The sequence below is a fragment of the Drosophila sulfurigaster genome, chromosome 2R, assembly GCF_023558435.1.
Source record: "Drosophila sulfurigaster albostrigata strain 15112-1811.04 chromosome 2R, ASM2355843v2, whole genome shotgun sequence".
Taxonomy (NCBI): Eukaryota; Metazoa; Arthropoda; class Insecta; order Diptera; family Drosophilidae; genus Drosophila; species Drosophila sulfurigaster.
Genome location: NC_084882.1, coordinates 16,306,453 through 16,323,838, shown reverse-complemented (window position 1 = coordinate 16,323,838; position 17,386 = coordinate 16,306,453). Strand labels below are relative to the sequence as shown.

The window sequence follows — 17,386 nt, the reverse complement described above, 5'->3', positions numbered from 1 at the left end:
CAAACAGTGATAAAAGTTTAACTTTGATATAGTGTACACTACTGGGCTCCTTCCTAGTTTCTCGCTCACTCTCTGTCACTCTCTCTCTCTCTCTCTAGGGATCTACTACCAACATCTTATATATAAACCGACTCCGTCTAACGCAAATATTGAAAATGATTTTCACACTTGATTGGGGAATCAAAGTGCGCATTTTTTATGCGCCAATCTGTTATTGCAAACTCATGTGCAATTAACCCTCTAATTTAATGAATTTTAAAGACTTAATTTCTGTTCCGCCATATTCTTCCTCAACACTCTCTCTGCAACCAGGAAAAGGCAAGCAAAAGCATGACGATGTTTTAGTCTCCATTATCCCATCGCAAGATTTTCGTTGGAGTTGCCATCAGACTTCCCACATCGCCAGCCACATCTTTCGCCATAAAAAGCAATGCCTGGCTGGCTGCCGAGCAGGGCAAAGTTTGTGCGTAACATGAAAAACTTCGATAAATTCACAGTTGAAACAATTACCATGAATTTTATCAAAAATGATACGCGCAGTTCGTATCCGACCATGCAGCAACAATATTTTTTAATGCACTTTGGGGGAAACTGAAACGCGTAGCAGAGCCGAAGAGCAAAGAAACTCTGAACTGAAACGTAACGAAAAGAAAAGAGATGGCAAAAGCAAAACGTATAAACGTATCAAAAAAAGAAAAGAAAGAAAACCGACAGTGGCAGACGCTCAGAGAAAACTAAGTAGATAAGAATCGAAGAGGGGGCAGAAGTGAAGGAAATGCCAACAGCATTCCGTCTGCTGACAGATAGACCAGGAGGAGCAGGACCAAGCAGCATCATGGCCAGGACACGCCAGGACCAGGAGCAGGACCAACACCAGGAGCAGGCTGCCTTGGAGCTGTCGGTGCTCCTGATGCTGTTGCTGCTTCTGCTGCTGCTGCTAAAATGTAAGCGAAAAATTGCTTGAGAAAACTTTCTCAACTTTTCAGCTAATATTTGACTTTTGCAAAATAAGGAGACGATGTGGAAAAACAACGCTGCGCAGCATAGCATCAAATGAATATAATATATACGACACACATACATTTATATATATTTGCTTTTCTTAAACATTATGCGTGACATTTGCGCTGATGTGAAAAGAATGAAAAATATTCGCACAGACATGTGTGTAACGCTGCTTTAAAAGCATAAGGACATGTAGAGAGCAAGCATCAGGAAAGACATGCTTCAGGAAGCCCAAAACTCAACATCAATTACATTCCCATAGTGTTTGGCAGAAAAAATAAGTAAATATGGCAACAGTTTGCTGGTGTAACATTCATTGATTGCATTGCAGCAAATTGCAACGAACATTTGGCCTAAACACAGCTCCGTTGATTTTGGCCGCAATTGAAAATGTAAATTGATATTTGCCTGGTTTCTTCGCATAGCTCTCGACCAACTTTAATGACTGTCAATTGCAAACTTTGTTCTATTTTTATTCGTTTAAACGTAATATTTTGTTATTACTTGTACTTGTCTCGGTTCGCACTCGTAAGTGTCCAATGTTTTTTGTCGTATTTTTCCCCCCACACTTTCACCTGCACCCAACCCAAACTAAACTCAAATAGATTTTGAGTAGCTTTTCAGGTTGCCTCAGCGTTAAATGAGAAAAGTTTCTCAAGTGCTTGTTGCACTTTTCTCTCGCTCTGTTGCCACTTTTCCTTCCTTTTTCTCGCCGTCAGAAAACTCTCAGGTAAAGTATTCCGATAACTGGCCAAGGATTTCTGTTTTTACCTTGCCGTTAATGATCTTTTGTTAACTGCTTAGCTTTGGTTTGCCAAGCGTTTAGTTTTGCCATTTAAAGCATAAGTTTAAATCTAGTTTTTGAATTAACCATAAACAACGAAATTGCTTTCAGAGTTTTCAACGCTTTCAACGCTTTAGCCTTAAATTGTTATTTTTATTAAAGTCGAATTTAATTGCTGTCAATTTCACCTTTTTTTTACACACACAATGACTTTAATATTATAGAACTGGGCAATCCCAAGAGCTAATAACTTCTGCAATTGGCACACTTTTTAAACAGTTTCGTTAGGTGTATATATATGTTACTATGTATATATATGTTACTATGTATATATAGTACTATTTTGTAGGACACATCAGCTATGCAAACCCCATTTTACTAATTTTAGTTTGCAACTTTTGCTGTTGAAATCCACAATAAATAAACACAAGCGTCTGCTGGGACTAAATAACAACAAAAACTACAACGGGCGCAACAACGTGTCCCGACGAGACGTGGAAAATCTAACAAAAGACACGCCAAAAAAGAAAACAGTGGCACAAAAATACAACAACAGCAACAACAACAAAAACAAGAGCAGAACTCGCAAAAAATTAACAGCAAACAAAAAAGGCAAACGAAGCTTGGATGCCCTTCTCCAGGGCCCAACCCGCTCCACACGGTCGGGCATATTGTATTGAGAGTTCGTTTTAATTAAAAGAAAAAGGAAAAGCGAAAATAGAGAATGGAGAATGGAGAATAGAGGCAACCAAAGGAGGAGCCAGAATGAAAAAGGTTACTGGGCGTTGCCTATTCAAAAATTTCGCCACAACTTTTTGTTGGGCGAATGCAACTGTGGAAATTTATAAAAATGATTAAAAAAAAAGTTGCAAGCCCTTCAACAATAGGAAACAATTACAAAATTGCCAAAAAAAGAAAACAAAAACAAATGCAACAATAAAAAAAAAACCGAAGTAGAGGCGAAATTGTGAGACAACAAAAAAGAGAAACAGAATATAAACAATGCATTTGCTGCATATCTGCGCTGGGACTACGGCGTGTGCAAATATTGCGTATACGCCATGTAATAAATAAAAGAAGCAGCGAATGGGCGATGCAGAGAAAACTGCTGTTACTCAGGCGACTGCTGGAAGTGGTTATGATGGTGGTGATGCTTCTTCTTCTGCTGCTGGTACTTGAGCCTTTTGCTGGCTTGGCACTGGCAAACAGTTTCCAACTCAATGACTTTATATCTACGACTCGAGCTACATTTGCCACAGATGCCTTGGATATCGAGCATCCGCACCGTTGCCCTCGCCGTTGCCCCTTCCACGACCAGCAGCAGCAATATCGGCAGCGACAGCGGCAGCAACAGCATCATCATCAGCATTCAGCTTGCTGCTCGTTTGTGCCAGTTTGCTCGTTTACAGGCTTTTACCTGAAACTATTACCCACTTGCCGTCTCAGTTGGTCGCTCGGTCTGTCCGTCCGTCAGTCTGTCTGTCTGTCTTCCAGTCTGCTTGGCTGTATTATATAGCTAGGATGCGGATGCAGAGTCCTTATGCAATCAACTGTCGACTCGTTACAACTTTTCCTTGCAAATCTGTTAAGGTATAATATTTCGTAGAGCATCTGTAGCTAGTTGCTCATCTGATTACATATTTATCTACAATTTATACATAATTTTACTCTGCAGTCTCTCGCATCAGACTCCGTAAAATACTTTAAGCATTTTAGCTTCACATTAACTTGCAACCAACTTGCAGCTGTCTGTGTGCAACCCAGTAACAAGGCATGACAACAAAGCACTAGCCCCCAAAACAATCCATCAGCATAGCATATACGTTGTATATCCGCTGCTCACAAAACTGTCAAAAACTTGTGATGAGAGCACAAATCTCACACGCACATATTCCAACTAACTTACTTCTGCCTTTAAGTTTTTCCCTTTAATTTTCCGGCAAAGCTGTCAAAAGCCCACACAACAAAACTATGATGAATATTCTCCGAAAAGCCACTGAAAATGTTTGTGGCCCTAAAGAAAAGTAAAAGTGTGTTACTCCAGCTTTGTAGTATGATGAAATGTGGTTCATTTTTCTTACAATAACATATAGAACTTAAGATGGGCGCTAGTGACATTGTGAGTGGTAAATAAATACGAATTGCACATACTCTTAATAAATAAAATAATGTAATAATCTAATGAAACTGTAAGTGCAGAGAAACAGATTGTTCAATGACATGACATGCCATATATTATTTGTAAATATAATTTCTATTATTTTTTTGAAGAGCTTCGTGCAGCAAGCACCCTAAGAAAATAAAGTCGAAGCGGTAATGTGAACTATCATCTCAAGGCTTACATAACGACGTCTTAGGAAGAGAGTAGACAAAAACTGAACCACATGTCAATGTCAATGGCGATGACAAAGACAAATTCGGTTTGCAGAGAGTGTTTGTGTTGTGGATACACAAGAATAAGGATACAGTGCTTGCTTGATACCTGGGTCAGATATACGAGTATTGCCATCAAGTTAATATGGCGAGCACGTGAAGCACTTGGCGTTTCAAAATTTAAATACGAAATGCTCGTTTTTCGGTGCCTGTCTTCTTTAATCGAAAATTCCGAGCATGCTGATGCTGTTGTGCAAATTTAATGCACCGTTTGACGAAGACACACACACACTCATGCTGCCTGAAACATAAATGGCGCCAAATTCCGTCCGGCAATCAAGTAAATTCAAAGCAAATTGCCCGCACACTGAGTTTTGGGCCATGTCGAAAGCCCTCTGTCTGTGGCTAAAGACGACGAACGGAGAGCGGAGACTAAGGGCAAGCAAACGCCTCATTATTTTGCGCTTGAGAAGTTTCTGTCTCGTCACTAATTCATCATTGTTTCGGCACATTAAATGCTTGAACGTCAACGCATTCATTATCTTATAGCCGTACTATATATATGTTGGCTTTTGGCCAACTCATCGCCTGCTCACATGGCCGGCTTGGCTATCTGTCAGCGGGCGTCGCCAAGGCAGCTCTCATGCTTGAGTGATATTAACTGACCGACAATCAGTCAGCAAGTGGAGCCAAAAAGAAAGCCAAAACAAACGCACGACGACTTGCCCCCAAGCTGGCGACTTAAGCCAGATTTAGACTGAGCATATTACACATACATACTCGCATACTTGTGGCCCACAAATCACCTCGTCATTTGGCCAGAAATCCTTTTTAATTTCTTTCAGCCAGTAGTTCTCCTCCATCCGTATGTGTGCGTCTGTATGCTTAGCATGTTAATTGCTTTCTAAGCTAATCGAATTTTTTGCTCGTCATTATGAGTAATGTGCATTGGCCTGGCTAAACATAAAGCAATTTGTGGGCCAACTTTTGCGAGTGGCAAATTGCGTTAAGCTCGAAAGGACTTAAATTTATCAATATTAAAGCCGCATTAATGCTCATCAGCCACAATACACAAAAATAAATACTTAATCGCTTGCGTCAAGCGTACTTAATTTTCCATGCAAACAAAACAAAATATTGTAAACAAATAATAAAAAATAAAAATTGCGAATGAATGAATTAAATGCGCAAAAAAATGGTAAATACTTGTAAATACACATGTATGTACACATTACAATAAACATATATAATATTTATCATTTAGCACTTTCATTTGCATATTTGATCATATGATTGCATTTAAATGTTTCTATGTCATTCGCATATATGGAAATAGTATGCTAATAAAATACTTACTTACTTATGTATAATCGAAAGGGGTCAAGAAAAAAGTTTATTAACAAATTTGTACATGAACAATGCAAATTTGTTACAGTTTTGTTTATTAACTGTTTTTGCCTGAACTCTTTATACTTAACATTATAATTCATATCAAGTCATGAACTAATCAAAATCATCTTCACTTTATGTGAAATGGAATTTGATTTAATTATAATTTCGCAAAGTTTATGAGCAAGTTATCAGTAGTTCTATATGTCAAGACACTGCCGGGAAAAAAAGTTATATTACTTGGCTGATTTATGGAGCACATAAGTTAATTTTTGTTTGTCTGCTGTTTGTTGTAATTAGCCGTCGTTCAAGCCGTTGCCTAGGACCATTAAATCCGTCCCTGTAACGGAACTCGGACATAAACAAATGAAAAACTGTTGCTTCCGCACTCTGTGTATCACACTCAAAGATAGAAAGAGACAGCGAAAATGTGTGCGAGCGAGAGAGTGGGAGATGGACCATGCTAATTATTTTGTCGGTTCGCAAAAGTTCATAGTTCAGATATAAAACATACAACAACAGGAATAACAACAATAATGACTGCAATACCACAACCACATCAGCACGCCCAATGCCATTTCCCCCCCTTTCACTGTCTTTCTCTCTCTCTTTCTCTCTCGCCCTTTTGCCAGCCTCGCACTCATTTCAGTAATTTTTATTATCAAGCCAAGTAAAATAAACTTAATTAAAACCCACGTTGGGCGCGAGGTCGGCCATTTGATTCATGGCCTTTGCATTTGCGAAATGCTCGCTTAAATGCAATAATAAATGTGCGAAAAAAAAAAGCGGCTGCCCTTTCGGCCAGTGTGAAAAAGAGAATCCTTGCAAATATTTTTGACCCTTAAACATGATCAAAGGCAAACAATGAGTTCAAGGCAAGTCAGAGCACTCAGAGCTATTTAAAAAAGACTTAAGGCAAAGGTCAAAAATTAAAGTAACAAACTTATTTGATTTATTATTTTTATCAATATTTTAATAAACACTTCAAAGGTCTTATTATTTTAGTGATTAATAATTTAAATTAAAAGTTAACTAAATATAAAAATTGCACACTATTTTTTGACAAATTTATCTGTTTTATATGTAAAATAGGAAAGATGATAACAAAGTTATATGATTTTATTCATATGCTTATTATTTTCATATTTTCATGAAAACACTAACGATTATATTTTTTAAGAGCTTAAAAAAGTTAGATGAATTTAACTAAACATATAGTTAACACATAAAAAAAATTGAAAATGCTATCTGACTTAATTTAAATATTCATAGCCAATTCATATTAATATGTTTTAAGTGAATAAGAATTTAAAATGAAAGTAACCTGAATATATATTTTAATACTTCAGCCGAGCACACTCGACTCCTTCTTGTTTGTTATTATTATTCATATTTTAAAGAATACATAAACTATTTTATAACTTTAGAGACTAAGCATTTTAAGTTCCAGTTTAAAAAACGTATTATTAATTCACAATTTTATTGCCAAAGTTAGCTGACTTAAAGGTGGCTTACTTTGGGCATTAAATCTTTTTATTAAATACGATAAGCATTTTATTATTGAAGTGAACAAGTCACTGAGAAGTTCATTCATGAAGTTGAAGTCATTGAAAGTTTGTTGATTAATACGGCAATCACTGCACGCATTTCATTGCAGCTGTGGCGCCCATTGACGCACTGCATCTATCGAGCCTCTCCGTCCCGCGCATTATCGATGTCGCACAAAAGGCCAAACTGTTCTGCAGCTATGAAATGGGCAATCGGACCCTCAACTCTGTCAAATGGTATAAGGATGGCCAGGAATTTTTCAGGTAAGCGTACGGTAAGCTCGATGCCAACTCTACTGTGCTGTGGCTGCGGCTGTAAAACAAATAAAAAAGTGCCATAAAAATATTTTCGGCTCTCTCGGCTCGATATAATAAAATGGTCCGGCGAGTGTGTCGGCGCATTCATGCAGATTTTATGGTGTAAATTGAAAACGTCATGAAATTGCAACACTGTCCGCAACAAAGTGATGCCAGATGGGTGCAGCAAAGAGCGATGAGGGGCACAAGGGGCAGGCAGATACACGTAGGTGAGTGTAGTGTATACACTCGAACGCTTGAAAGTGTCGCGACTAATTTAAATGCTTAATTGAAATGGATTTTTATGGGCGCCAGCAATTGCGCTCAGATGACGTTGCCATTTCGACAGTTCAGCTGACGCCCTTCCACAATCTGCTTCATTCCCATTCCCATCCCCATCCCCCTCCTCACCTTCGGTTCATAACGGCCCCTTAACGGCTCGCGTTCAAATATGTGTGAAGAGCACTTTTTATTTAACTGGCTTAATTGCTGGTCATTGGTTGGGCTTAATCGAGCGCAAAATTTTCCCAGTATTTTGTGTGCACCACATATACACACAAACATACACAAATCCTTTTTAGGCCACGTTTGTTATTGATTTTAAAGCCCTATTAATATCGCCAGTCAAGCAATTAGTTTAATGGATTATATCGATTCGAGGACACTTACCAAAAAAAAATATAAATAAATAATATGTGATACAGAGTTTCAAAAATGTCGTATTTAATCTTCGTTAACCACATGCGATTTGCATTGCTTTTGCCAACCGGCTTATTGTTTTTGACACATTATGTTCTATTTCATTTTTATTGCCATTTTCAACTGCATTTGACATTGCGGTTTTGATGCAAATGTCTTTGGATAATAGATACTACATGCGAATGTTTATCAACACTTGACAGTAATTGCAACACATAAATTTCAAATGTTTTCATTTGCAATCTACAATATTAACAAATGCATTATCAACTGATTGCAAAATGAGAATTGTTAACAAAGCGTTTAGGTTAACAAAAAGCAGTGGAAAAAGTATTTCAATTACATAATTGACTTTCCCTAAGGCACGCTAAAAATGCATTCAGAAGAAAATTATATCATGCAACAGATCAGATCGATTTTTACCCAGTATTTTTTGAGTGGTATTGATAGCGTTTTTAGCTTATAAAATTCATTTAAAATACTATTTTTACTATTTATACATTGCTATTTATATTATACTTTGTGCCTGCAGGATATGTATGTAACAGACATCTACATACATTCTTGATCAGAGTCAACAGGCGAGACGATATAGTCATATGTTATGTCCCATTTATTATAGTTATAAATATGACCTGTCAATCTGGTATATTCTATGGTATATTTTGAATGTATTACAATATCGATATTCCAAAATATATTCTTCGGTATTATTTTAATATTTTATGGTATATTTTTAGTATATTTGGCATACTCGACTGTAGCTTTCTTGCATGCTTTAAATATATCTTGAGTGCAGGGTATCAGCTGATAGACTACTCTCAATCGTTCTTTCTTTTTTCTACGCTACAAAAAAATGCAAAGCAATTGTAATAATATCCTTTTGTTAAAAAGTATTTATTGAATATTTATTTGAAATTGAACTGTTAAAGTACTATATTCTTGCATTATTGCACAGAAAAAAGAAAGCTAGTACTCTTGGGGTTGGAATTTACGCTCAAACGAATTTGTTAGCGCATTATATCATAAAAAAATACTTCAATTGGCATCATAAAATGCAAAAATAAAATAAATATGTAATGTAGACTTTAAAAGCAAAGCAGTTGCAAAGATAATCATGGCCATCAATTTTAGTTTAGCGCTCACAAGTTTCTTATAATATTTACCAAACAGAATCAAACGAAGCGTTTTGCACATGAAAATGCGAATTTTGAATTCCACAAATTATGCGCAGATTACAGCTCTGCTATATCGTATAGTATATCTGAATATGCAATGTATGTGGCGGGTGGCTATGCAATTTGAATTTTATTGTCATTCTTTTGTTATATTTTATTTTTGGAAAAATTGATGGAGTTGAAAAGACTAAGCCTCAAGCAGAAAATGCAGCAGAGGCGAAACCATTGAAAACTGCATAATACTCGCACTCGCACTCGCACTCGGAGTATTCATAATAAAAATCGTTGAGAGCGCGACGCGAAATGCGGCTACAAATCGGCAAATCGATGGATTTTTATTTGCACGCCATTTGCGGCAACGTTGCCGCAAAATGCAGAAATCGAAAACCTTTTTGCATGCGCTCATAAATATTTCATGGATTCGATTTTTGCGCAGCACTCGAGTCGTTCTCTCCGTCTCTCTTACTCTTTCTCTGTCGCAGTCGCAGTCGCAGTTGCAGTCGCAGTCGCAGTCGCTGTGAAGTGTCTCTTTATCTGAATGTTTTTTCGGTCTATGTCTTCTCTCACTCACTCTCTTTCTCTCTGCAGATATTCGCCGCTAACACCGCCGACAACAAATTGGTTTCCCGTCAAAGGTGTCACCATCGCCGACGGCTCGTCGCATTGCAATCAATTCATCTGCAACGTGGAGCTGGAGAAACTAAATGTGCACTCGTCCGGCCAGTATCGCTGTGAGGTATCCGGCGATGCGCCCGAGTTCAAGCTGATCGATAAGTCGGCCAATATGACCGTTGGCGGTAGGTAGCAAATGTCATTTCCCTGATCTCGCTCTTTCGCTCACTTTATCTCACGCTGAATACGAATCTTTGTCGAGTAATTTTTACTGTTTACTCCGTATGATTTATGTGTGTGCTCTCGCACAAAGACAACAAATTATGTGCAATTTTGCAAACACTTAATAAAATTATAAATGGTCTTTGCACGGGTCGCCGCCCCCGCGGGGTGAGCTCAACTCCTTTTCATTTATCATTGGCATTGGCAGACAGTAGTAGGCAGTAGGCAGGACGAATGAAGTGACGGACAGACAAGCGGACAGATGGAAGGAGGCGCGTACACAGTTCAAAGGCTGCCGCATAAATGCTGCAAAATTGTGACACGCGTCAGCCATTTGTATGAGTAATGATTGTTAATAAATCCTGGCCACCCACACACAGACACACACACACACCACACACCCCACACACACCACCTGCCAACAAATTCAACTCAATTGTGTGCTTGCTACGAATCAATTTATAATCTTCCCAAAAGCAGCATCTCCGTTGTCACGTGCATGGCCTAGGCAACAGGGCCAACAACACAAACCGAAACAGCAACAGCAATAACAATGCCAACTCGTTTGTGGCACTTTTGGGGAACTGTAGTTGGGGCTTGTTAATGTCAACGCCGCTGCCTCCGTCACCGTCGGTGCCGCTGGCCATGTTGGGCGCCATTTTGAACTCAGAGAGTCGCACTCGCTTTGATTGGCAGCGTACATGATGCCGCGGCACACTGCGGTCGTGGCCCTCCGCGCTGATTGTGGCCCAATGTGGTATGCGGCGTTTGGGGCCAGCGCGCAACGCTTTGAAATTCAAATCAATTGATTCTAGCCCAATGTCATTTGACGCAAATGAAAATGGCCCGCTTATGTCTTTTGTGTGTTGCACGACGCCAACGACGACGACGACGGCTCAAAATGATTTATTTGTCGCAATTTTCCTGCTCAGCGATTTGTTTCTCGGTTGCTTGGTACTTTTTACTTCTTCAGTTTTGCGGGTAAACGTAGATAGAGAGCGAGAGAGAAACGGGGGGAGTGGTGGTTATTTATTGACGCTACTTTAAGAGTATTGATTTGCATAATGCGCACTTAAGCATTTGTTTACGCGTAACAATCAAATTTGAATTCGCATTTTCGTATTTGAATTTCGCCTTTAATTGGATGTTTTCTTCTGCTTCTTCTTCTTCTTCTGTGCTTGTTCGCCTCCTCCAGTCGTCCTCTTGTCTGTGTGATATTTGCATGTCAATTGCGAGTTTTATCTATTGTACTTATTATACTACAGAGGTAGGCAAGGCAAAGTAAGCCACGCTTAACTTGTTCAACATGCAAATAACAAAGACTAAATTAGATCCAAATCGCATTCCAAATTTAACCATCAAAAAGCGTGGGTTGCCTTGCAATTTAAATGGCATTTTTATTCACAATAAATATAACTTAAGTGAGCGTTCATCTAAAATTTTAAGTATTACATTTTGCTGAAACTATTTAATTTAAGTTTTGGTTGAGATGTAATCATATTTTTTTATGGCCAACTGATATTGTGACATTCACGACTAATGCTTTATTATTGTATTTAATCTTGTTCGGTTCCGTTTTGTTTCCTTTTGTGTAATAAAAATTTTTCAATAACAAACAAGGGACTCATAAACTGACCGCCATATAACATATAACAAAATGACTGAATTTCTCCCCCCGAAGCAGCAAGCAGCAATTTTTGGCATATGCCACCTTCAATTCGCCATTTTAATTTTATGTTCATGTGTGTGGGTATGTGTGTGAGAGACATAAAAAACACAATCCAAGCAAGACATACATACATATATGATATGAGGAGCTGAAGTATTACGAATATAAAAGCCAACCAAGCAGCCATGGCATCAAACTTCATCAACGAGCTGGCGACAAAGTTTAAGCACCACCACCAAAGCATCACCACCACATCACACCGCCCCCGCTGTCGCCCCTCACTCCATGGCCACACCGCACTGTTGATGTTGCAGCTGCAACAGAACAATGTGTGTGAGTGAGTGTGTGTGTGCCGCATGTCCAGTGCAGCACGTAGTTTCGAGTTAATGCCATGCCTTGTAGCATAGTGTAGTGTTGTGTACTCTAGTGTAGCTCGCTGCTCTCTGTTGTGTGGATTGTGTAGCCAGTTTTTTGTTTCAATGGTTTGCGAAGCTGTTGACAGACCAACAATCAACTTGGGAATTTTGTCACTAAAGTGCCATCGCCATCGCCGTCGTCAAGCTTCAGTTAGCCAACCTAACCCACCTGTAAAAAACTTTGGACAAAACGTGCAAAGTGTAGATCGCTGCAAGGGAAGCGGTCTGAGAATGACTTTGTGTCGATTTTCCAAACGGCAATCACCTGCTTGTGTGTATGTGTGTGTGTGTGCTCTTTGATGATGCTCGAAAAAGCGCTGCTGCTCGAAAAAACTTTACAGTGCAAATATTTTTCCGCTTAGTTGCGTGCCATGTGTCGCCACCCCACTGATTAACTTTTGAAAGTTTTGCTCAGGATGTGATCTGTGTCTATTGCACAAAAACGCGTGGACAAGCCTGTGCCACACCTAATTACTTCAGAGATTTCCACAGCCACCTTTTGTTTCGTTTTTTTTTTTTTTTTGTTTGGTTTTGAAGGGCAAGCCGCGTTTGGCAACTTCAGCTACAACAACATTTACCCTTAGCCCTTGTCCACTTTTGACTTTTTAATATGGGGTCATCATTTGTATGATGCTCCCCGAAAAACCGGACACCGCATTGGCCCCAAAGAGCTACACCTGTTTGGCATGCTGGGCTTGTGCTTCACCTCAGTTTCCTCAGTTTCACAGACTTCATCTTATTGTCGATGTTGTTGTTCTTGTTCTTGTTCTTGCTGTTGTTGTTTGTCTCGTTTAGCATTCAAGCTGGCAGAGAGCAATTTCCCCAACTGCCTATGGAGTCGTTTGTTTCCTTTCTTTATTTTTTGTTTGTTTTGAGTTGCTGCTGCTGTTGTTGTTTTACTTGTTGTTTTGTGTTTTACTGGTACTTTGGTATTTTTGGTTTATTTATCCGAGTTGATTGCTTTGTTTTCGTACAAAATTTTCGTATACTCGTTGCTGTTGCTGGTGCGTGTTGTTGCCAATTCCAGTCACAGTTCAGCTTACCGCAACTCCACTTTTTTGGGAACCCCCAACCCACATACACACACACACCTGTGCACACACCTGTACACCGAATGCATCTGATGCCACCAAGCGACACAACATGGCCGCAATCATCAACTTCAGCTGTACAAGCAGCAGCAGCAGCAGCATCGTCATTGCCATCGCCATCGCCTCTGTAAGTTTTACTTGAAACAGGTCAGAAACTTTCCACCAAAGTGGTTTGTATTAAGTCAATTAAAAAGTTTATAGTACTGCTGACTGCCTGACTTTTGATGGCCCCTGGCACCCCAACCTACCCCGTGCGCCTATATGCCTCAATGCTTTGTTGCCCACTGCTCATCCACCTCCTCCGCCTCCTTCACCTACTTTGCTTCTCAACATATTTCACAAATTTTCAGCATCAACAACAGCAACAACAACAACTGCGGCAGTCGGCATTCATTTGACTGAAGCTCAACTTGTTATTCCTGCTGTTGTTGTTGTCCTGCCCACTGTTTTGTGGTCGTCCTCGAGGTTGCTCGTTGTTGTAGTTGTTGCTGCTGTTGTTTCTGAGGCTGAGACTGTTGGTGGTGACGGATACCTTGTTTTCACTGCTTCTATCTGTGTCTGTCTGTATGTGTGTGTGTGTGTGTGTGTCGACGACGCAATAAACCAAATTATTCTTGCTTTCATCAAAAAAAGTTTGTCCTGGGCAATTATTTGTAAAGATTAATTAACACTTTGAATAAATATTTAGACTGTTGGCGGGTTGATAATTACCTAAGTGGTTGGGTGGTTGTATTCCGTTCTATTACGTTGGCTTCCTTGTGTTTGGCTTGGCCAACGGATGGTGGATGGATGGTTGACTTTACTTGCTTACTTGCTTGGCCAGCGTTGAGTACACAAAAACACTTTATGACCCACAACCACATTTTCTGTTAGATCATCACCCAAAATAATCAAGCACTTGTGCTGCAGGCCAAACAGAGCTTAAAGTGACAATAAATACATAAATTGGGCCAAATACTCACTTTGCAATCACTTTGATATGGATTTGAACTCATCTCTGAATTAATTATTATTGCAGTCCTGCCGAAATTCGATCCGTTCATCACAGGCATACGACACTCTTATAAATATCGAGATGTGCTGCTCGCCAATTGCAGTTCAGAGTGGTCGAGTCCTGCGGCGAGGCTGACATGGTACATCAACAACAAGACCGTAAGTACGAGTACATCACACATACGCAACGTTGTCCCCATTGCCCATTAGATATTTGAGGGCAGGTTAACCTGATTTCATATTTGCGGCAGAGTGCAAAATGCAACGTTGACAGCAGCATTTTGGCCCCGAAAAGCCGCAGCACCCATAAATGCAAATCGCAAATTATATGTGTGGCATGTGTGGCAGTTGCATGTAGCATGTAGCATGACCAATGCTTGTCCTTTCAGTTTCGGTTTCGGTTTCAATTCACATTTCGATTTTGGATTCTCGTTTTTTTCGGCAACAGGCACCACAGAGCAGCCTGCAACCGCAAATCAATGAGATCACACGCAACATCGAAGGCTTTCCACTCTATGCGAGCAACCTGCAACTGCGTGTCCACATTGATGACCAGCGCTTCATTAGCAAGAGCGAGGTGCTCGAGCTGCGCTGCACGGCCGATATCATGGCACTGGCCAATCTGAGGCGCGAGAGTCGAGTCCGTACCACAATTCTGGCGCTCAAGGACAACGGCTACAATCAACGCTTCACCGAGAATGGCACCTGTGCCAGTGTGCGAGCAGGTAAGCTAACCACTTTCCGTCTCTCTCTCGCTCTTCTAATCAGCACTTTAATCCTTTTGCAGCCACATTTGCCGCCTGGTTGTTGTGCGTGGCCTCGTTGCTGCCCTGGCACTGCACTTTAAGTTAGTAGCTGTCCCTTTTGGCCGCTTTCATTTTAGCCTAATCCTGAACTTCTCGTTTCGCAAGGCGGCAAAAATCAACCTTTAAGTGTGTCCACTATGCCACAAATGATAAAGTTAACAAGGTAAACAGTTGAATTTGTACATATATAAATTAATCCTAGTAATCGAATTGGTAAGCAAAAAAAAGTATTGAAATCGCCAAAAATGTGTGCAAAACACAAAAAATGAATTTGAAAAAACCTAATAGTAATACAAAACAAAAAAAAAGAAAAACACTAAGCAAATTAAATTTGAAATAGTTACAAGCGCAAATTATTTCTATGTAAATCTCATAAAAATAATAAAAAAAAAAGAAAGTGAATGATAGAAAATAGTCAAATAAAATTGCACATACTCGTATGTATTTGCACGCAAAAAAATGAAAAACAATCAAAGGCAACTAAAAGTAAACTTAATTATTGTATGTGAAATGTTAATGTATTTGTATTAAACGATGTACGAGAAATAAACAATAAATGGTAAAGCACAACTATAATATAAAAATTAAAGTGTTTCTTTTGGTTAAGCAAATTTAAAGCTCAATTTGCATTTTATTTTAAAGGTAAAACGAATAAATATAATGACAACTGATAACTAAACTGTAAGCTAATAAAATATTCTGCTGCGGCTTCTCTTTTTTTTTTTATCAGTTGATGGCAGCAATGAATAGTCCCTCTTTCAGTGTTTCCTTTTAATCTGTAGCAATGACCCGGCTGCCTCCTCAAAAAAAAACCCTCAGCAGCCTATGCTATAGATTTCCTGTTCGCCCATCTAATTCGTTTACCCTGCTTATGGCCCGGTGATAAAGGCGACCAACACACAACAAAAACAACCCAGATTCGATTTAGCATTGCCGAAATACAAAGCCAAAAAAAAGAAAGCCAAACACTTTGCACACCAGGCGCCAAACACTTCTATCGCCTTGCTTCGACCCACTTTCAAAGAGAGAGAAAGAGAAAAATATTCAACGCATTATGACAAATCCGGCTAAAATATGCAAGGGCCAATGGCCGCAGGTAAAAATGGTGGACAATAAGAGCCAACACCAGCGTGGCCCGAAAAATTATGCATAAAATGGCTTCGGGACTGCTGGAAAAAAATTGGAAAAAAATGTGAGACCAAAAAAGAAAAGCAAAAGCAAACAAAGATAAATTCGGTTGGCTGTGTGTGTGTGTGTTGGGGATCGTCCAGCCGCTGTCAATGTGCCGCGGGCCCATTAAATGACGGAAGTAAATAAGCTTGACAAATTTCCACTCATCATTTTTGCATTAATTCAGGCTTCTTTAACGCATCAACAAAAAAATGTCCTTTGATTAATCAAAAAATTTGCCATGCCCGTGGGCAACGGACTGAAAAAGGCAGCCCAAGACAAACACAACAAATTACCCAAAGAGGCGCCGTCGGCGTTCGGTGGCTTTTGTGGCAAAGGCGCCAAAACAACACATGGGGCATGCCACCGCGGTGCCCACACTCCTCAGTAACGTTGCGAAGACATCAAATCCAACAGAAACTGAGGCTGAAACAGGAACCGGCAAGCGAAACAGCAGCATTCAAAATTGTGCGCCAAAAAAGTGAAAAAGATTTCACAGATTTTTGCACGCGATTTGTCAAACTGACATTTCCAACGCTTTGCCGCCCGCCCAGACGACGGCGTCACCAGGAGCCGACGTCGACGTTGAGGTTTTGAATTAGACTTTGCGTTGTTTTTGTTGCCACAAACAAACTTCAACTTCAAAAAGCCGGCGAGCGACAGCGGCAAGTTGATTTAGTAAGTCACGTGGCCGCGCAACTGTAAATTGCTGCTGCTCCTCTAGATCCTCCAGAGCTCCTCCTAATGCTACGGCTGGTTGCCGCTGTCTTTGTGGGGTTCGGTTTCTATCAGTCCCGGCGCGTGCGAAATAAACTGTCTGCCTACGTTTTTGTTACCTTTTTTTTGTGGGCAGGCATTTTACGTGGTCCAACAACGGCTTGGCACTCAATTTAAGCCGCAGGCTAACCGACAACACAGGCAGCTAGGATGTGGTTGTGGAGTCGAGATGGCGACATTCGTTTGGGCCGATAAAAGATAAGCCGAACGAATGACGCCAGGCCCAACTGACATCTTACATACATACATCCGCAATAGGGACGTTTCATATGAATTTGTAATTTAAGCTAAGAAAATGTTTCAAATTAAATGAAAACATGCAAAAGGTACTCGACGCCGACGCCGACGTCGACATACA

General features: G+C 39.9%; 1 protein-coding gene and 1 long non-coding RNA gene across 3 annotated transcripts in view; one reads left to right on the top strand and one right to left on the bottom strand.

Moving 5' to 3' along the window:
* LOC133837432 (uncharacterized) overlaps positions 1-15,478 on the top strand; it is a 35,591-nt gene extending 20,113 nt beyond the window's left edge. Inside the window, exons 3-7 of one of the 2 annotated variants that reach the window (XM_062268196.1) lie at positions 7,209-7,362; positions 9,861-10,069; positions 14,301-14,434; positions 14,724-15,000; positions 15,063-15,478. In XM_062268196.1, the coding sequence (XP_062124180.1) occupies positions 7,209-7,362; positions 9,861-10,069; positions 14,301-14,434; positions 14,724-15,000; positions 15,063-15,127 (839 nt within the window). In that variant the 3' untranslated portion in view covers positions 15,128-15,478. Of the gene's footprint in view, positions 1-7,208; positions 7,363-9,860; positions 10,070-11,101; positions 11,528-14,300; positions 14,435-14,723; positions 15,001-15,062 lie in introns of those variants that run through there. The other variant, XM_062268197.1, reaches the window with a different exon arrangement.
* On the bottom strand, positions 11,723-13,193 carry LOC133837433 (uncharacterized). The gene is made up of 2 exons (XR_009893807.1): positions 12,770-13,193; positions 11,723-12,089 (listed from the first exon to the last, which is right to left on the bottom strand). It is a non-coding gene; the product is annotated as an uncharacterized LOC133837433 (long non-coding RNA).
* Positions 15,479-17,386: the final 1,908 nt, after the last annotated feature.